A 21,804-nucleotide genomic window follows, 5' to 3' on the forward strand; every position below is an offset into this window, starting at 1 on the left:
TGGCAATGTCTTTTGTTGATACATGTTGTGTTTGTGGTTAGTTAACTAGCTGTTCAGATAAGAGACGATTTACTGTATTCAAATTTCGAAGGGTTCAATCAAAATCCTCTAATCTTTATTATAATATTCTGCGTTAGCCTGTAGAATTTTCCACAGGTATATATAGATATTCAAGCTGAAAGATCCATTTGTCCAAAATCATCAAAGAATCATGATTTCCACAATGTGTCAGGAACTTGCAGACTTACAGGACGATTAGATAGATACCTTTGTAAGTGATTAGAAAACAGTGTTACCATAATTCAACATACACAAGCTTACCTTATTAACGGCAGATGAATGTGACGATATGAGATCATCGTACCTCTTCCTAAGAGAATCATATTCATCTTTGATAGCCTCGTACTTTCTAAGGGCTGATAAGTAGTGTTGATTCATAGCATCAGTATTATTCGCATCTGTGACTAAGACCTCCTGATTTTGGCATCGCAACTCCGATACCTCCTTCTGCAAAGCTTGGACTTCTCGATCGAGACGTTGCTTGTCATTTACCATGTCGCTATATTTTCCCCTCAGGGTGGAGCTTTCTTGAGCTGTTGCTTCCAATTGATTCATAGCTGCCCTATGTTGCCCCCGATAATATTCCAACTCTTTCATAGTATGCTCACAGCTGTGAATAAATGATTTATCACTCGACTGATGCAATAATGTAAAATATCAGTATAACAAGTTAATGGTGACAAGCTGATAAATCTATTCCAAAAATATTTCTAGACATGACAGATGGCAAATTGTGTGATTTGTAAAAGTTATCAAAGAATTAAAGACTCGACCGAGAAGGCACATTTTCCAATGCACTCAACAAGAAAGCTATCAAGGCCATGCGTTTTCAGATGCTTCAGACCACACATAATCGTTTATCTTATCAATGAAATCCATTACAAAAAATCGATGAAAACAAAATGTTTTAAAATACAGGAGAAACAATGCAATGTAATTCTAATGAATTACAATATTAGCAATGGAAATAATAAAAATGAATAGGCAAACAAAACAAACCGTCGAATAGTGTCGGAGTGCTTATGCCTAAGCAGCTGAAGTTGGTGCATAGTTGGATCACATTGAGCCTGCAAGCCATCGTAGTCGCTATGACACTCGGGTCCCCCTACAGGACTCCCAACACTGCCATAGCCTCCGCTATCCCGCTCTGAACCCATGTACATAATGCAAATTCAACAGCACACATAGCAGTACAGCAAAAACAATACAATAAAACGTAAAATACTAGTCATGTACATACCAGGAAAAAAACAAACTCTGTGACATGCTTTTTAAAAAAATTAAGAAACACATTGATATTCCCGAATTGATTCAATCTTTGATAAACTGGATAATAAGCAAGTCAGTTTCGTTCACTTTCAATTTACCTGGAATATACAATTATCGATACATTGAACGAATGGATAGTTAAGAAATGAGAGAAATTGTATTTACAAGTATCAACAAATTTCTAATAATGATATTGCTTACCTATGTTAAGTGCGCCATCTATGGAACAAAAGAAACAAGTGATTTATTTTTCTATAGCACAACACACTGAACGACTATACTGGATATATGTGCGTACACTCTCATTTATTATGCCTCTATTCTCGACTGAAGGTAAAGGTGTAAAACACATCTGAGTTATTAACTACACAAACGGCAAATCTTTTTTCCTTTTGATAATACTAATTCAATGTTACTTCAAACAAATTCGAAAACACACGCATTGCAATTTGTCCATCATAAAATAAAAAGTTAAATCAACTACATTTCTAAAATGGAGCAGGGCTCAAGTAATGAGCTAGTCGCTATGGTAGCAGTCGCAAGGTATTTAGTTTTTCATCGCTTTCACCAATGATGAGTCGGTATGTTACGCTTCGGGATTCTGCTATTCATGCTTTCTTAACCAGCACATAATTTTAACTTGAAATTTCATTAATTATAAGGAATGGGTTTATGTATCATTGAACACACACTCGAATTCTGAGTAATTTTAATTTTCAAAGAAGGATTTCACAAAATTTAAAAGAAATAAAATGATACATTTGAACTCATCTCAATAAAAAAATTAATCATACATTATTGCTATAAGTTTGGGTTAGATCAAATTTTTGTCAAGAGCCACGAATTATAATCGAACTTTTAGTGACAATCATAATGTGCTGTGTATAGTCAAACAAGGTTCTGATCTTAAGCTTCAATTTTTTCAGTGATGTATGATATGGACATCAGATCAACAAATCAGTATGCTGATAGGAACAATTGTAATTTATAGAAGAAAATTGAAAAACTGACCGCTACTTCCAGCGCTGTCCAGGGAAGATGTACCAGAAGCCATATTGCTCAATCACTCGTGAAATCCTAGCATGTGTATATTGCCGCAGCTAAGCGTACTGGAATCAGCCTGAAAATCAAGGACACGGTTAGATTTTTTCCAACCGATGAAGAAACAAAGGGATTTATTACGCAGTGGTGAAGGTTTGTTAAATAATTGATATATGCATGTATCTGTATATACTGTATACATATACACATGTATATAAATCATTTTATAAATACAGTCACATGCTTCATGTAACAACTTTGACAGATGTAACGGCTGCTTTTAACTACAAAAATCATTTACAAACCTCATATTTATACTAGTGTGGAGTTTTATTGTGTCGAAAGGCAAGGTGAGCATTACAGATATTAAAGTATTCATCAGCCAAGGAACGAACAACTTTAAAAATAAGTATTGGAAATAATAATATTATATGTATGAATGTATTAATGAAAGGAGATTTAATTTTAAGAATGAAAGGAAAACCGTATGTTTTTTGAATGGTCATAAGGCGGGCTAGTCTACATTTTGATGATGTGTTACAGCCAACACTTTGTGTCATTTCACGGTAATATTCAGCGATAACATCTTTCTGATACTCAGTAAAAAAATACACATCGGATTTACTGGATCCTGGTTGAGACGTCGCGATCACACGGCGCCTGTTTAATCGTTACGTCTGATGAGGAAAAACTGAATTATCCATTGATGTTGTTCCACTTATCGCACTCTTCCCTGAGAGACAGTTCTATTACACGTTAACTAACATCACACACTCTTATTTTACCACCACGACTGTAACTTCGACAGTCAAGTTTCTCAGAAATTATATAGCTGAGCCTAGTATCGCTTATAACTACAATTAGCACCTCACCTGTTACACCAACAAATCTGACAATTAGCCATTTTCATTCACTGTCGACTTATCAACCCGAGACAGCATCGAGCATTGATAAATATGCTTATGAATGTTTATTCCGTGACATCGTTGTCTAACTATATCAATGGCGACATCCAAGAATCTGAGCGATGACGTAAGCGTAACACTAGCGCTACTCGCCGATTCATGGGCTGAATATGTACTCAACCCGTGACTCTCCCTCATCTCTCGAACAGTCTATGGCTGAGGCGCTGCATTCTGTAGACGTTGCGTGATTCAAAATACGCTGTAAGAGCGTGGGCAATTTTCAAACTTTAGTCATTTTTTAAATTGCTTTCACACTCTAAAATATTATTACTCACACATATATTGTAAATGAAATTCCACCTGAATGGAAAATACATGATGTTACGTACATATTTATCAAGAACCTTCGAAACCCAACATTATTCAATATTTTTATCATCCGAAAACGTTGAATCGATTGCATATTTTTTTGGAATGCGAGTGAAAAGTGAATTTTATTCAACTATTTTGAGACTACATACTATGTGAAAATTTTTCAATTCAATTATCTTTGAACATAATATACTTCACAATATATTCAGGTCACTTCGTGATCTGCTTTCCAAAGTTGTGGAAAAAATTTGGAGAGATAATGAAATTTTAAATGAATAAATTGCGCGATGAACATTTTTTTTATCATAGTTATTATTATCGTTAATATCCATATAATTATCAATAACTACAGTAAAACACAAAACAAAAAATGTGATACCTGTACATTCTCCCTACATGAATAACGTAAACTCTTGTATACCAGTATCATAGCTTACAATAAGAAGAAACTAAATCATAATATTCACAGATATTTTACAAGGTAGAAGAGGCGCGGCAAGTGCACACACTGCGTTTTTGTTTGTACCTAAACAATCACATGTAAAAACAGAAAAACACCATCCCTCCGCAATTAAATATATAAACTAAAAATGTTTACGAAGTGTGTGCACCATAAACACCCTGATTCATATTCACATACGCAATATAAGTTTCTCTCGTATTATCTTTTTCTTTTTTTTACTCGTGCGTTCATATTATTCCTACATTTACACTGTACATATGCACATCGCATCTTTTACACTGTACATGCACACGATCCACAAGTATCTGCGCTGCCTTAACTCAGCTATTTTTAAGGAATGAACGGGATCCTCGAAATGTCAGAAAAATTTAATTTCTTGATAGTTCATTTATCTATGATACTTCAGCTAAAAATATATACAGCATTTATTTCTTTTACTCGGAATTCAATATACCGCAATGTTGCCCATAAATTTTTATCGCTTACTACACAACATGTTCCAATTACAATGTATGATTTTACGTTGTTTTAAATAGGCTGAGATAAATCATTATATATATATATATATATATATATATATATATATATACATACACACACACATATATATATGTATATATAATTGTTACAATTTCACAGACAATAGGATAGTTTTTAACATATTTTAGTCCACAACATTAAACGCGATAATAACTACTTGGACCATTTCACCATGATTTAACAATTTGCGCAGTCATGTGCATATGAGGTGAAGTTGATAAGATGTAACTCTTGCCGGTAAATTGACGAAACAAACGCATAAATACTAAAAAACGAGTGTATATTAGAAATTTCTGCCATCAAATCGTAAGAAGAAAGTAATGTTGTGTACATGACTATTCTCTATTGCCACTGATTTAAATTTGGAAGTAACAAACGATATAAAGATACTTAAATTTTTTTGCATACTCTTTTAATTAATCTGTAATCATGTTTCCCGTCCACCCCTCTAATTTTTACATTTTTTATAACCCTAACGACGTACGCTCTATGCACAGCAGCGTAGTATAGTAAATAGATAGTTACTTATTGTAGTTTTATTTTTAGGGCCTTGTGTAATATAACATAATGTAAGTTATGGTCTATACATATGTAAGCGCATTATCATCTTGGACACAAATCCTAAAGAGTCTATGACGCAACACTTGATGAGTTCACACTTGAGCATTGCAGGGTGGTAGATGTGGGAAAGGGTGCACATGGGGCAGCGTCAATGATGAATGAGATCAACCATACTCAACAGTGGTATGATATTCTTTTAGCCCCTTAGTTTGCGGGATGGTACAATCTAACTAGCCCGTATATTAATTGTATATATTTATAATAATAATAAATTTTAATAATAATAATAATAATTAATATTACAAATTTTTATAATGTACATAACGCTAAGCATAATAATATGTTACATCATGTTGGGGGAATATCATACACTAGGGATAATTCTACATAGGTAGATCTTACTTTTCTCTTTAAATCTAACTTAGTTTTTTCCTTCTACTTCGACAGTAGCAGCAGTAGCAGCAGCAACAGCAGCAACAGCAGCAATTATCATCATCATTATCATTATCGTATAATACATAGGTATTTATATAGAGCAATATTATACAAAAACACATCACATATTGCGGACCAAGAAGGGCCTTTATATTTTATGCAAATATCGTTAAATAATTAAAATCACAGTAGTTATGCCCTCGCTGGCTCACTTAATTTACAATGCTTATGTCTAAGCTTACAAAGTAGCTTGTGTATAGGTAGATTATTTTATTAGTTAGCTGTGTACTATCCATATAGTTAGGGGTATATAACTTTGTCTGGAGAAGTGAGTATAGTAAGTGTTTACATCAGGGCGGTAGAAGACTCTGTAGAGGGAAGAGGAGCGCCTAACTCACTTGTCGGGGAGACCAAGAGTGACGTCGGTCGCCCCCACAAACTGTCAGTAACTAGCAAACGAGCCGTTTAGAGCTTTAGTCCACAATGCCAAAGGGGAGGTACGCACAGTTTCAAAACCGTGCTAGCCTCTTCTTTAACCCCCTCCCCCTCTAAGCCTACAATCTTACGTAGATCCGACACTTGGCCAGTTCTGCATCTGATTGTCAAGGGTGCGACTGAATCATTTTCATCCAATGTCCATATAACCCAATAGGTATTACAGGATGTTCCAAGGCTTCATGCCATCGTCGAAACATCCGACCAAGGAAAGAAGTAGTTGCAGCTAAAGCCAACCAGCCAACCAGCCAACCAGTCTCAAACTGTTGCAATAACGATCAGTAGGTGGGCAATTTCCGCAACTCGGGATAACAAGTCTGGTGCGATGCGAGCTAGGCTATCATTAGCGAAATCGCATGATGGGAATATATGCACCACATAGGCAGCCTGCAAAGTAATAAAAGCGATGTTAGAAAAAATTTCCAAGCCACAAAATTGAGTTACCTTTAGAATGATTATGACACCTTCTTTAACTTAAAATAATATCAAGTACCTATTGTTCAATCTGGATTACTTAATCATCAGTGAAAAACGTATATTAACCTGTTGTGAGCCTGGTGCAGCTATGTTAACAATTCCTGCAGCTTGTTTCTGTTGAAGGTAGGTGATAAATCCGGTTTGAAGATTTTTACTCTGCTGAAGAACGTCCATATGGTCTCGCCCACATGGAAGTGCCAACAACATACAGTGTTCATTGTCAGTCTAAAAGAAAATGACACCATTCAATAATTATTTGATAATATACTGGACCAAATTTGCAAGTTACAATTTATACTAATTTGTATGAAACTCCATAAAAACATTAAGCTCCATCTGTGGCACAATGATAAACTATGGTAGAAAGTACTTTACTAGATTAGCTCCATCATTTTCTATTATTTAATTTACAAATTCAAAGCAGCTGTTAAAGCTGATTACATTCAAATTATTTATAACTAATTTTGAATATATGAATAACTATTGTAAACAGATGACACGCATCTGACATTACGTAACAAGCTCTAAGGAATGGCCAGTGACATGACTTTATACCATATATTGCAATTCTCTTGACCCTTTTTTCACAGTATTATCAAAAAAGTATAATATCCGAATATCCTCAACAACATACCTGCATTTTCCGAGCAACTCCATCCACCTGTGTTTGCTCCAATCTCATTCTCTGAGCGATTCTGAGTGGTGGCGTAGATCCGTCGCTATTACATGGTAAACTGTCTCTGGCTACATTGGGATTTCCAAAGACAAAATGCATTTGTACAGCCGCTTGATCGTTCTTAAGTGCAAGCAGTCCTTGCCACATGACAGGGTATCGTTGAAGTAACATCAATAACGAATCAGCAGGTGGTGGAACTTGAGATGCATGAGGTGGCGTAGAAACCTGCAATCTCCTGGGGCGTTCTGGAGTGATGGCTCTGTCCGTCGGAGCTTCACTCGCTGCTAATGGGTATGGCGATCTTATATGTGCAGGTGGTGGTTCATAGTATGCCGCTCTTGCACCTGCGCCTACAGCACCCATCGATGCATTGCTAACACTATATTGTGGAGGTAGACGAGCCGTATTGTGCATCATGTAGACCTGAGCCACTTGAGGACTGTCTGTTGCTCGATCTTGAGGAGTCCTTGTTGCTCGTCTCAATTCCAAAGGTGGACTGTGGCTCTCTTCTCCGCCTGCCTCAAGTTTCGGATCCAGTGGTAGGTGAGGCGATCTGGTTCCTGGTCCATGATACGCAGCAATGCGGGGAGTTGTTAGTGCTTCTTGTTGGGCACGGAGATATTGATATTGCAGCACTTGTGGGTGCATATAGTGAGCTTGGAGATCACCGCGAGGTATTCCTCCGTAGTGGTTGACGACTTCACCCTAAAATTACATAAGATTTGATTATAAAATTCTGCACACAAATTGGAGGAGATTCTTCGGTATTAAGCGAATTCAACATGGATTGTGTAAATAAATCAAAGCTAATTCAAGTATTTCAAATGATTCGATAATCATGTTGTAAAAAAATTTATTTCATTCAATTCAATAGTCACTTTGAGTGTCAATATGTCTTATAATCATGCAATATTATTAATTGAATTTTGCAAAAGCAGGGAGTTAAGTACCTGAGGAGTATTAGCATGATGATGGGCAGGTGGGGGCAATGGGGGGCTCTGGGAGCGACGAAGTGGGCCTAGCCCATACTGACTCCCTGGGGACGGAGTGGTACCCGCGCCATGCTACCGAAACCAAGCATTATTAATTTCATTTCTTAGGCTGTTCGTAGTTAGTAGACATTATTAAGATCTTAATACTACTTGGTAAAACATTTATGTTGTTACATTCATGCCAACATGTTGAAAACTAAAAATTTATTTTTTTATATTAATTTTGTGAAATGTACTGAAGAGGAGTTATGTCCGATACTCATAATCAATAAAATTAAATACAGTATCAAACCATGACAATCAATAATGAACCGTATGGTGACTTCTACAAATGAATCTTCATGAATTATTGTACATCGTCACATATGCAACCTTTATCCAATCATAGAAATATCCTGACCATTCTCAACATTCAAGATTTATTCTAATCTGTAAAAACAATATTTAATTGTTCAACAATGACTAGCTTATTGCCTCGATTCTTTTGTGATCAATACTTATAGAACCGATTCGCAACAATGAACGACCTGAAATCCTTTGTTTCCACAATCGTTGAAATTTCGATTTTGATTGTGAGTGTGTCATGCCTATGCTACTACATCGCTGGTGAGTCAATAAAATATTTACCAATGAGGCTTCGTAGTTTGGGATTGGTACTCCGCGACCTTGTGAGCTTGCTGTTGGGACCATTATACAGCCACCTATGGATACTTCCACTTTTGGTGGTTCCATTGCTACAGAAATCTGAAATAATTAAATCATAATTATTAAAAACAATGTTAAAATTGTGTATGAGTCTGCTATGAAACGAACATATTACCTGAGATTTTGGTATTGCGGATCTTGAAGAGCTTGCACCAGTTACAACTGGCTGCAAACTAATGAGATGGGGCTGTGTCGGAGGACTGGCTACTGACCCAGTCATTATTGGAGGACCCACCACTTGGAGCAAATGTGCTTTTGGATTTAACGGATGTTGTTGTCCTCCGATTGATTTTAAAGTAGCAGGCTGTGCCGGAGGTTGATGAACTCTTTGCGTGGTGACCGTTACAACATTACTAGGACGCACACTAAGAGGCAACTTTTGTGGCAGATTAACGATAGTCGGAGAATGCTGTTTAACCGCTTGTAACAAATGTTGTTTGGGATTAGGTGGAGCGGTGCAGTTCAACACAGGGGACATTGGCTGTCCTTGTTTTATATTAGCTCCATTACTTTGAGGCACCTTCAAACGTGGACTAAGACTTGCAGAAGGAATTTTTCCGCCGGGTATTTGTAAATGTAGGCCTGGTACCGCTTGTGCAGGTTGCTTTACAATGTTTTGAACAATAGTTTGGCTAGAAAGGTTGGGCACTGCTGGTTTACTGATAATCGGTTGCGGAATTGAATTCACATGCTTGCTAGCGTTCAAAACGTGAGCTTTAAGGCTGGTAGGTGTTTTCACCTGACTCGCAGTTGTAGTCGGTGCCTGACTCACAACGATGCTGGGTGACGCAGCTGCCTTAGGTTTTGCCACTGATATTGGTGTTTGCACAACAGGAGATTGTGGTGTAGCTATTACAGTTGGTTGAGGCTTCGTCTGCACATGTGGTTGCGATTGCGGCTGACAAGTTGGTGGTTCTGCAATGGCAGGTGGTAAATTAACTTCGGGTTTCAATTTCACTGTTGCTGGGGCTGGATTCGACGAAATAGTGTGAGACTTAGCCTCCTGCTGTGTACTCGAAGAGCTCACAACGACAGCAACTTGTGACTCTGATGTAGCCCGAGCGTTTTGCGCAATTCCAGCTGCAGTTGACACTGGTATGTATTGCCCTTCTTCAGATTCCCGCATTGGAGTTAGCACTCCCGTCACTGGATCAATAAGTGTCATTGGTTCCAGTGAAGTAGATTTTGGATTCTGCAACGATACTTCCCTTGGTACTGTAACAGTTTTTGAACTTTCGTCGTTGACGGGAGTCTCCTGTTTGATCGGGATGTCCTGGAATGTTTGCACTTCCTTACTCTTTTCTTCGCTGCTATCATCATTATTTTCCGAAGCTCTGCGAGTAGTAGCCTTACGAGTTGCTCTAGGTGATTTACGGGACTCGGTTGGGGTTGGCTGTGGTTGTAATTGTTGAGCACCTCGTGGAATATTGTTGTGTCTAGTACTACGTCTAGTTGCATGAACACCTGCAATAATAGATCTGTTTACAGCAGAGCCACGGATAACTTCGTCAATAACATCATCCACTGTACTGCGACTACCATCTTTCTCAGCCAGCCGTCTTGACTTGCGCGTATTTGCTGCAGGTGAAATAAATTCCTCAGGCGGTACTTCTTTGACAGCAGCAACCGGTGTTGCAGGTTGTGCATTAGGTCCTGTAGAATTAGGTCCTGGTGATTTAATAGTAAGTATTAAACGTGGACGACCAGCATTGTCTTCCTCACTGTCATCGTGGAATTCATAAACATCTGCTGGTAATTTCTTCTCAGTATGATGCTTACCTCCTCTGGATGATTTACCACCACGTCGTTGAGGTACATTAGTTGAAGTCCTACCTCCACGTCTTGTGGTAACACCCCCACGGCCACTGCCTCCTCGACGAACTTTAGATCTAAGTCGTCTTCCTTTTGTCAATTCTGTTTCACAAGTTTCTACACCTTCGTCTTGTTCGTCATGTGCCATGTCTTTTTTCTCTTCAATTTCAGCCTGCTCAGAATCGAACCAATCAGTTTCATTCTTGATTGTGTCATGAGAATCGCTATTCAATTCTTGACTGTGCTGTGTCTCTTCTTCTGCATCATTCGCTTCTCCATCACATAAAGCATCAACTTTTTTAATCACACTTTCAATGTTAACTTCCTTAGCAGACCAATAGTCGCTATCTTCCTTACTATCGGTTGGATCTTCTTTCGTTGGATCCAGAGCTAACGGATCACTGCTCGGTTCTCTCAATGGGTCTACCGATTCATCTTCTAATTCCATATCATCTACTTTTTCTTCTTTTATGACGACTTCTTCCTTTATTTCCTCTTTGATTTCAGATTTTTCCAAGAGTTTGGGTTCAATCTTCGGTACCACAATATCTTTATTTTCGGATATGCAATTGGTCAAGTTGGCCTTTTTTATTTGTGATGACAAGTTGCCTAATTCTTGTATCGCTTGTTTCAGCTTCAAGTCAAGTTCATTTGACATTTGTTCGAAGAATTTTCCAGTTTCTATGGGGTTTGGTTTCCGGAGGTCACAAGTTGTATCCTCCTCTTTGATTTGTAATGGCTGCGCAGGTTGTATAGGTGGCGTAAGTTGCATGGGTTGTACGGCATGCGTATTCGGACTAAACTGTGCTCCCTGAACTTCGGAACTAGCTTGTCGCTGGCTTGAGGTAAAAACTGTTGGCTGTTTTGGCGATGTCGGCGCCGTCATGGTATCTGATGATATGATTGATGTCGTCACCTGTGTTACAACAGTTTGCTGAGAACTCGAAACAATTGGCATATGAGGTTTAGTATGCAATAGCCCTTGAGAAATAGGTGGTCTTTGATTATTCACAGTCTGCTGCTGGATAGTTGATTGAGTCATTATTAATCCACACTTTGGTGTCGCAGTAGACGTTTGAGATTTTGAAGGTGCTTGCGAAATTACTGGTACAACGGTTTTTGCCAGAGACTGGTTTACAGAGACTATTGGTTGTCCTATGTTGAGCATAGATTTAGGAGAGATATGTTGCTGACTATGAGCGACAATAACTGGACTCGGTGTAGATGTTCGTGGTATATGAGTTGTCAGTAATTGCATGGTTGGTGGTTCCTGCTTCTGTCTTGGCGATAGCATAGTGTTGTCCGTGATTACAGTTGGTTTATGCTGCTTGGGCGAGAGTAAACAGTCTTCAGTGCCAATAGTTTTTCCAAACCCGGGACTAGAAGTACTAGCATTAATCTCAATTTTCGCTGTTTCTGGTATATATGTTGGTGGCTGATTTGGTGATGGAACTTTTGGCGACGTAGAGGCTTTACTTGGAGGTTCTGGTATAACAGCTGGCGATAATTTCGGCTCCACCATACGTTGAGGTGCATTCGGATTAACTGGTAACAGAGTCTCAATGACGGATTTATTCATAGACTCAGCATCTCGTGGATTTTTGATTGAACTTGATGCAAGAGATGGAATTGGCATATAAGGTCGAGGTGGTATGTTCAAAGTAAGTGGAGGTAATCCGCCACAAGGGTGACTCGGTACCAAGGCTCTCGCACCAGGTGTATGTTGTATAACTGGTTGTTGGCTAGCAGCTGTTGAGTATATTTGCTGAGCAGGCGTATCCGGTCGGTGAGCTGCAATTGGCACACTGACGGGCAATCTCGCTGGTGGTGGAGGCAATGGTGGTGGTGGTAGCGGAGGCGGGGGCGGAGGTGGTGATGTCTTGTTTACATTTTGTATGTATGGCATTGAAGGACGACACCATTGACCATTGAGAGATATCTGCTGTGGGACTCTTGGAGAATGCTGAGCTGGCACCAGCGGAGGAATCCTCGAAGGTACCAACGGTGGTAGAGGCGTAAGACCAGGTGTTCTTACTGTTCCAGGTGTTGCAGAATTCTGTGTCCTTGGACAAGATTGTCGTAATGGACCTAATTGAGATTGAGGTGACATTGGCAGTCTTTGATGAGAAGACTGAGTTGCGAAGGGCCGAGGACTGTTAGATGGTAATCTCAACGTGTCAGGTAACATCGGAAGACTCGTTGGACTGAGCAATGATGGTTTGTATTGAGAAGGAGGTGTCGATGTCCGAAGTGGAGCTTCTTTGGCAGGCTCTGCTTCAACCGCAGGCTTTACAATCCGAGGTTTATGATCACTCAAGTTCCATGAGTGTGGTAAAACACATGCTGAGGGGCTTGAGGCCTTGGCAGGAGGTGTGTTCAAATGATTGTCAATTGGTTTTTCTGCGAGTTCCGTTTTTGCAGGAGATTTATAAAATGAGGGTATATCAGGAGTCTTTGGTGGCTGTGATAGATCAAATGATTCGTAACTAAGATCTTCCTCTGTATCTGTATCGATTTGCAAGTCATGTTCACTTTGAGGTGTATCTGGTTTCAAGTCCGTTTCTGCTTCGGTGGACGCATTCAAACTCTCAACAGCTTGTTGCATCTCTTCGACATCTTCCTGGGGGGCATCTGTGGCTGGTTCGTTAGTATTATCAGCTTCAGCTTCTTCTTCACCTTCGTACGAGAAATCTTCCGTCGAACCGCCAAATGTTTCTTCAAGCAAAGCAGCCACTGCGTCTTCAGTTTCTTCTTGTGAAATAACCACACGAGGCTTGTCCTCAACTTGCGGCGGTGGTGGTGATGGAACCACAGTCTCAGAGTCATCTCTGCCACACGATTGTTTTCCATTCTCTCTTTCTTCAGGCTCAGATATACTTTTGACTGCATTTTCATGGATTGTCTCATCGATATCAGTACCAAAACCTGGGATCAATTTGTCTTTCTTCTTTTCCAGTTTGTTTATATGTGCAGGCAGTGGGGTTGGAGGTTTGATGGCAGGTACGCTTGACGAGACTTTAGGTATAGGGCTCAAGAGTGTTTCCCTAGATGCTGACGAAGTTGGTGATACCATTTTTGCTATCAATGGACTACTGGCTCGTGGTGGGCTTGGATCTGCACCAAGGTGTGGCAAGTTTCCAGTTTTATCGTGATGATGATGGTGATGATATTCCTTTCGACCACGCTCTTCTTTGGACTTCTTCCGTTTCTTTTTCTTTTCTTTAACTTTTTCTAGAACTGTATTTGGAGTAGATGGTTCAATACTATCATTGTCATCTGTGAATCTAAATACATCGTGATCATGGTGTTCTCCAACAGATGGTTTCGGAGAACTCGGCAGACCTAGTAGTTTAGCTTCAATTTCTCTTCCTGCTTCAGCCAGATCAACGCTGTTTTCATCTTCTGTTTGGTGCCGTCGTTTCTTCTCTTTTTTTCTTTTTTCTCGTTCTACTTCTAAAATTGGGCTGTGTATACCATCACTGTCGGAACCATACGTATTTTGAACTGGAAGATTATTGAGCCTGTTGAAAAACCGATTGGGAAGATCATCCTCCTCCGATAGAGGGCCGAATATATCTTCCATTCTTTGTGTATCTCTAGCCTCTTGCCTATTGAGTCTTTTTCGTCTAGCCTTAGCTTTGTCTTCACCATTGCGTTCTCTACGCTTTTCTTTTTTATTACGTTGTTTCTTGTCAGCATGCATTCTGTCTTCAGAGTTTTCAACTGTGGGCTCCGTCTTAATGATAATGTCAGTTGTTGCAGGGTTTGATTTACTTTTGTGATTAATATTCTCAGAGGCGTCCATTTTTGACCCTTCTTCACTAGATATAGAATTTTTCTGGCGTTTTTGTTTCTTCTTATGTGATTTTTTCCGTGATTCTCTCTCATGATTATTAACTGGATGATTCATGTGAAATGATACAGGAACTCTTTCTTCTTCATCCGACGTTCTCGGCTCATCTTTGATAGTATTGCTATTGAGAAGACCCGAAGATTTGAGCGGATTGTGCTTTTCCTCAGTATCAGCAAAACCGAGGTCTACGTCACTTTCGGAAAAGGGTTCCGTTTTAACTTTATGTACTTTGGTCAAGGATTCCTCTTCCTCACTGGTATCCGAGTGAATACGAGATCGTGATCCCTTTCTTGACAATGATTTTGCCCGAGCTGAATCTGATTCCGAGGTGCCATCATCTTCAGTCATCGCTTTACTACTCGCGGAGTCACCGTCCCAAGACGTACTTTGTTTCTTTTCCTCGCGCCTCGCTCGACTCTGTTTTAATTGTGAGAATTTATCTTTGAGACGTACCTGCCGTTTTTCTTCTTCTAATTTTTGCATGTTCTTTGTAGAGCGTGCCTTCACTTTGTCATACATACTGATGTAAGCTGGTTCATCGTCAATTATATCAAATATTGAATGTTTCTTTGGTTCGTCACTGTCTGTGTCAGTAGCAGAAGTATGTCTCATTCTTTGCATTTCTGGTGTCGAAAGAATACCATTGTCAACGTCACTGTGCATCGCCAGCATAGATTGGCTGTCTCTTCCATGATGAGCAGCTGATTGATCATTTGGTTCACTTCTCCTTGATAGTTCTAATCTGTTCAAAAATTCTTTATCAGGCTCATGTGAGACACGAGGACTCCTCTCCCTGATCTCCTTTTCAGTACGATCAGAACGACTCTTCTTACGTTGTTTCTCCTTTCCATCACGACTTTCGCGAGACTCACGGTTCTGTTCCTTCGGCAATTCACAATGAGAAGAATCGCGTGTTTGACTATCTCTATTGTCTCTGTTTTCTCTGTTTTCTCTGATATCTCTATTATCTCTATTGTCTCTAATATCTCTAATATCTCTGTTATCTCTATTATCTCTATTATCTTTATTTTCTCTATTTTCTCTATTTTCTCTATTTTCTCTATTGTCTCTATTTTCTCTATTTTCTCTATTTTCTCTATTTTCTCTATTTTCTCTATTTTCTCTATTTTCTCTATTTTCTCTATTATCTCTATTATCTCGATTCTCCCGGATTTCACGATTATCTCTACTTTCTCTCGAATCTCTGATGTCTCTCATATCTGGCTGTATGGTTGGCTCTCGATTTTCACGACCTTCTCTGCTTTCTCTATTTATTCTATGCTCGTTCCGATGCTTCCTGTCTTCGGATTTTCGATTTTGCCGTGGCCTGTCCTTGCTATCTCGTCTATGCTCTGATATCCTCATTCGTTTGGACTCATCTTCAGGAACATCTTGCGAAGATCCGCGCCGTTTCGTATTAACGGGAGCCGGAGATGCTTGTAATTGCGATGGCATGTAATGATTTTCAGTTACCTGCCTTCTATCTTCGCGTTCCCGTTTTTCTTTATCTTCTCGTTCCCGGCGTTTTTCTCTGTCCATTTTTTCCTTCTCTCGCCTTTCCTGATCTTCTTTCTCACGCCTTTCTCTCTCCTCACGTTCCTTTCGCTTTTCTCTTTCATGCTTTTCCTTATCGATCTTCTCTTTCTCTTCCTTTTCACGCCTTTCCTTGTCAAGTCGTTCTCTTTCTTCCTTCTCCTTTCGTCGCTCTCGTTCTAGCCTTTCCTTCTCGTCCCGCTCTCGTCTTTCTTTTTCCTCTCGGTCCCGCCTCCTTTCCTTTTCTAATCGCTCTTTTTCTTCCCGTTCTCGCTTCCGATCTTTCTCCAAACGTTCTCGTTCTTCTTTTTCTCGTCTTTCTTGTTCTTCTTTCTCCTTTCTAAGGCGTTCCTTGTCTTGTCTATCCTTTTCCAATCGTTCATTCTCTTTCCGCTCTCGCTCCTGCCTGTCTTTTTCTTCACGTTCCCGCATCTCCTTGTCTAATCTCTCCTTATCCCGTCTTTCTTTATCTTCCCTCTCTTTTCGTTCTTCTTTTTCCCGCCTCTCTTTTTCTTCTCTCTCTTTCCTCTCTCGTTCCCTTGATTCTTTTTCCTCCCTTTCTTTCCGTTCACTTTCTTCTTTTTCCTTATTCTCTCTATCTCTCCTCTCTTTTTCTTCCCGGTCACTTCTCTCTTGCCGCTCCTTTTCCCACCTCTCCTCTTCTCTTTCCCGTTTTTCTCTCTCCTCTCGTTCTTTACGCTCTTGGCTTTCTTTGTCTTCCTTGTCCTTTTTCTCTTGTTGTTTTTCTCGCTCCTCCCTCTCCCTTCTATCCTTATCATCTCTGTCCCTTCGATCATGTTTGTTTTCTTTGTTCTCTTTGACGTCTCTGCCATGGTTGTCCTGTTGTTCAGTTTCATTATTGCTGGAAGAATGCAATCTATCTTCTTTCTCGTCCTTCTCCCTTCTTCTCTCCGCGCTAGCCGCATCTTTACGAGATCTTCTCGACGTTTCCTTGCTCCTACTGTGCCTGGAATCTCTGCTGTCCCGGCTGTCCTTACTGTCTCGACTATCTCTGCTGTCTCTGGAGTCACGACTATCTCGACAGTTTCCACCGTCTTTCCGTAATCGTGCTCGCGGCGTTTCCGCCTGACTACTTACAGTCGAGGAAATTTGACAGGTCGTTGTGGCCGTGACCAAGGTAACAACCGCCGGACTCGTGCATAAACTTGAGTTTCCAGTTCGGGGTGCTGCGATGCTAGGTGCGATAACTACGCTACTTATACTACTGTTGCTGCTAAGACTACTCACAGATACACTGCTGTTACTGTTTACTGCGCTTACACTAGTTACACCCACTGTCACCGAAACTGGCGGAAGTTCGGGGCTTACTGTTTTTACAGCTACACTAGGGGTAATTGGGGTTGTGGGGGTTGGGGGATGCACACAGTTATGAATGGCTGTTCTTGAATCAGTCTTTTGGGATGGAGACACCGTTAACGTGGACGAGGTAGTGCTAACAAGGGTCGTCACCGTGGTTGTAGGTTGAACAGGCGGATGACTCGGAAAGGGGTACTGGAGACCAACTTTGCCCGCATTTCCAATCAGGCTTCCTCCACCCATCATTGAACCAACACCACTAACACCAGTGAATTCTCTCGGTTCATACTTTTCGTTGAAGTTCTCTAGTCTTTTCGAGTCCTCGTCGAATACGCTCCTCTTGGCGAGCACAGACTTCACAATGTCAGATGGCTGTACTTCGTGTAGCTCAAGGTCAAGTAGTTTGTGACGAAACCTGAACCTCTCCAACGTGGTATCGAGTTTGGCGAGCGCGTCGCCACCGGCGGCACTCAATGCCCTAGAACCAGACCATTTCTCGTACTTTTCATCGAGCGAACGAATTCTCTCTTCCAGACTAGGGGATTGCGGCGCTGTCTCGCTATCCGAACTCGTAGGACTTGAGCTCAGATACCTCGGAGGTGGAGACGCTGGTGGCTGAGGTGGCGCCCTGGGACTAGTTGATGGTAGAAGTACGGGAGGACTAGCCACCTTTGCGGGTGGCACCGTGGAAGCACGACTGCTGCTGTTATTGTTATTGTTCATCAGTTCGGCAGCAAACCTAGGCAAAGGTAACGACATGGGTCTATCGTGAGTTCTTTCTCGATACGTCCGCGGTTCGCAGGGAACCAAATTTTCCGGTCTCTCGTCCACGAGTGGCGTTCCTGGTCTCGAACCGTCATGATGCTCGTGGTGTCTCCCGGTATCCCTCCGCCGCTTGCAAGGTCCCGGTCCCCTTCCCTCGCAGCTACCCCGACGCGTTCCATGGTGTACGAGGGTTTTGCTCTCGCTGACCCTTCTCACGTCCAATCCTTTTCTACCGGAATGAGAAGTGACCAAAAGACAGGCCAGCTCAGGTTCGTCGTCCTCGCACATCACAGCGTTATCGAGCTTCATTCGCTTCTTAGGCGTGAAACTCTCGTCGCCACTGCTGTGACACTCCTCGAGCTGTTCCAAAAGGTGTACTCGCTCCTTTTGGAGATGCCGTATATCCGGGGGAGGGAGTAACGGTGGGGGTGGTATGGGTGGATCGACACTTGTCACGACACTTTGTACGGTATGACGACGGGGCGGCGGACAATCTTCATCGGGTAGTTTTGTGTCGCCGATTGAACTGGCCTCGTAATCATCATGACTGGCGCCACTGCCTTGGCTGAATTCGTCGTAGCTTCGAAACCTCCTGGGGTTTGGGTCCGTGTAATCTCCCTCGTAATACGGATCGGTTTGGTAGCGTCGCGTACTTCGCGAGACTCCTGTTGGATGGGCAGGACTCGCTCCTGGTGTACTACTGCCACCAGGAGTCCGAGTGTAACTCGCCGTCCGTGCTCTAGGTGGAGTTTCGTAGCGGGTAAACCTGCTACCCGCATTTGGAACCGTCACTGCTGACTCGAAGCTGCGTTCTCTCCTGTAAGAACGAAACAGTTTACGTAAAAAAAAAGGCTAATTCAAAATTATCGTCGAGTGTGCAAGTTCAATTTCAGACGCCGAAAGGTAACAAGAATGTCAATTTTCTTCTCCAATACTCGGACCGAATTTTTCAACAGACTTGAGAAAATAATTCTGAGCAAAATATTTACGTTGGTTCAAAAGCTGCCGCGGTAGCAGGCCTCGTGTCCCAAGGTCTTTCGCCGGCAATTCCCTGTCGTTCCAGATGTTCGTAAAATGCCTCTTGGCATTCCCTAGATGCAAAATCGACCTGAAGTCGACGTCCACGAAGCGCGATACCCCTCATCTCTTTGACGGCGTTTTGGGCGCAGCTAATTTGCTCGAAAAAGACTAGCGCATGACCGCGTTCCCGGTCTACTGCCACCTGCGTTATTGGTCCAAATTGATGAAACTGCATGTTTATATATTTTTCCGACATACACTCTGGAAAAAAATGGAAATTTCTTTATATTCAGGCAAGCAGGCGTCGATATATATTTGTATATATTTTTTCTCGTTCTTGTTTATGCACCGAGATTAAGGTAATCATTATTATGTATAAATCCTTTTCTGATGATACCTCCAATCCCGTCTACCCAAACGCAGGAGGTGGGCATGGATTTGCCGAAACCGAGTTTTATGCGATTCGCACCAAGATGTTCCCCGTCCATAGTCCTCATAGCTTTTACGACACTGCTGATGTCCGAGTACTGACAGAAGGCATAACTTGATACGGCACCCTGCTTCTTTATGTCGATTTCCTGCAAAAACAGGACACTCAAATTAATACATGTACTATACGAGATGAGCCGTTCCCTAGTTTATATATTTTATACGCACAATTATCTCTCCAAATGGTTCGAAATGTTTCCTCAGTTCAGAGGCCGTCACTTCCTTCTCCAAATTTCCAATAAACAATGTCCGCGTAGCCTTAGGATGATACTCGTCGAGTTCAGCCTCATACGGCCTGAACTCATTGTCCTCGACGTCGTAACCCTGATAGGGTCCGACCTCGATTTTACAGCCAAAGAAAAGCTTGTCGTGAGACACCTCAAGCGCCTTCTCGACATCCTCGGGTTTTTTAAAGCATACCAACGCGTAACGATCACCGGCAGCACCGACCACTTTAACCCACGTCACTTTACCGTGTTTTTTATACTCGTGAAAAAGTCCATCCTTCAATGAGGTATCACTGCTCCTTGCCGGCAGATTGCGTACGCATATAGCGAGCGGCCTCCGGTCTTCCGTAACGGCGTTGCTGCCGCGATGAGGTGAACTGCTCGGGGAACTGCTTCCGGCGGAACTGCTACCACCGGAACTGCCACTTCGGCTGCTACTGCTGCTCCCGGATCGGCTGGAGCCGCTCGGCGAGCTGCTACCGCTTCGTGATTTTCGCCGCTGTTTTTTGTGCTGGGTTCTACCGCCGCTCGGCTCTTCGTAGGCGTCCGTGGTCGCCGGCGACGGTGGGGGCGGCGCCGAGGTGTACCGAGATGTCGCAGACTCATACGAGGACCAGGACGAGGGTGCTAGGCTACTGCGATGACGTTCTATATGTGGAGGTGGTGGGCCGGCTGCGTAAGGGCCCGTTCGCGGATATAGCCGATCCCTCGCCCTGGCTGACGTCACGTGGTAACCGCTGACTGGGGGAGGTCGACCGCGAGGAATGTAGCCTCCGGGATCGCCGGCAGATTCAGGCATACCGCCGCCGCCGCCGACGCGATTCCCTCTCTCGCTCGTGTAGAAACCCACGTGGGATCCACGTGGCTCGAACACTTCCGTTGGACCTCCAGCGCTACCACCGCCGGTTCCATGATCCTCCGAACTTCTAAACAAACAACCGACACGTCCTATTAATCACCTTCGTATCGTCTCCGTATCCGTAGGTATGCATACATCTTTACATTTACGCGTCATGCGCCAGCATAAAATGACGTGTGGAAACTGGTGTTAATAATCATAATTTCGACGGTATCGGATACATTCAATGACGTGTGTTTCCCTGCGTCTGCTCTACACGCCTATTTTTCATTGACTTGCCGAATCGATATTGTCAATTCTCACGTTATACAAAGAATACCGTTTTTTATGTCACTGACCAAGAACCTATTCTCGATTCTTTTTCAGAACCTGGTAGTGTACATCGCTATGTTTTTTTTTACGATTGTTATAGCACACATACCAACCGTTTCGGATCTAAGGATAAAATTCAGTGAGAAAATAATCTTCTGGGGACAGACTATTTGGTTAATTTTCTATTCAAAACAATCTTGTGTCTCATTCGCCACACGCACACACGCGCAGTTAAACAAACTGTTGAATTTACCAAACAAGGCTATCAAGTATGAGCGAAAGAAATCTTTCGATCATTCAAGTAAATGTGGTTTCACTTGACAATGGTTATTGTTTCAAATGATTGATTTTAAATTACTGTTTCGATCATTTTTTCGTTGAATCGAATAACATTAATTTGAGTCTAAGAAACGTTTCCTCCCCTACATTTGATCGCCATATTTGGTAAATTCAACAAATCCTTTCTCTATTTGCCTAATATTTGTTACATTCGCAAAAAATACAATTTTTTTATTTTTTTGTACCATGCAAAGTACAAAAATATATTTTTGCTGTTTAAACGAAGGCTTGTTCAATCAAACAAAAAAACATTTAGATGATATGAAAATCATGTGTACATATTCTGC

The 21,804-nt window shown here is 41.5% G+C and overlaps 1 protein-coding gene and 1 long non-coding RNA gene across 12 annotated transcripts in view; both read right to left on the bottom strand.

The window, feature by feature from the left end:
• Positions 1-21,804, bottom strand: part of LOC124309566 (protein split ends-like) — a 111,011-nt gene that overhangs the window by 12,275 nt on the left and 76,932 nt on the right. For 4 of the 11 annotated variants that reach the window (XM_046773281.1, XM_046773338.1, XM_046773355.1 and 1 more), the window contains 8 exons: positions 19,949-20,933; positions 19,689-19,869; positions 19,261-19,552; positions 9,107-19,088; positions 8,914-9,030; positions 8,245-8,358; positions 7,845-7,999; positions 3,098-3,103 (listed from right to left, as the gene is read on the bottom strand). In XM_046773281.1, coding sequence (XP_046629237.1) covers positions 3,098-3,103; positions 7,845-7,999; positions 8,245-8,358; positions 8,914-9,030; positions 9,107-19,088; positions 19,261-19,552; positions 19,689-19,869; positions 19,949-20,933 — 11,832 coding nt within the window. Of the gene's footprint in view, positions 1-3,097; positions 3,104-4,481; positions 6,529-6,684; positions 6,844-7,252; positions 8,000-8,244; positions 8,359-8,913; positions 9,031-9,106; positions 19,089-19,260; positions 19,553-19,688; positions 19,870-19,948; positions 20,934-21,804 lie in introns of those variants that run through there. The other 7 variants (XM_046773327.1, XM_046773366.1, XM_046773308.1 and 4 more) reach the window with 7 other exon arrangements.
• LOC124309979 (uncharacterized) lies at positions 540-3,090 on the bottom strand. Its single transcript, XR_006909546.1, has 4 exons — positions 2,894-3,090; positions 2,341-2,449; positions 1,531-1,548; positions 540-670 (listed from the first exon to the last, which is right to left on the bottom strand). It is a non-coding gene; the product is annotated as an uncharacterized LOC124309979 (long non-coding RNA).

The sequence above is a fragment of the Neodiprion virginianus genome, chromosome 1 (genome assembly GCF_021901495.1).
Source record: "Neodiprion virginianus isolate iyNeoVirg1 chromosome 1, iyNeoVirg1.1, whole genome shotgun sequence".
In the NCBI taxonomy this organism is placed as follows: domain Eukaryota; kingdom Metazoa; phylum Arthropoda; class Insecta; order Hymenoptera; family Diprionidae; genus Neodiprion; species Neodiprion virginianus.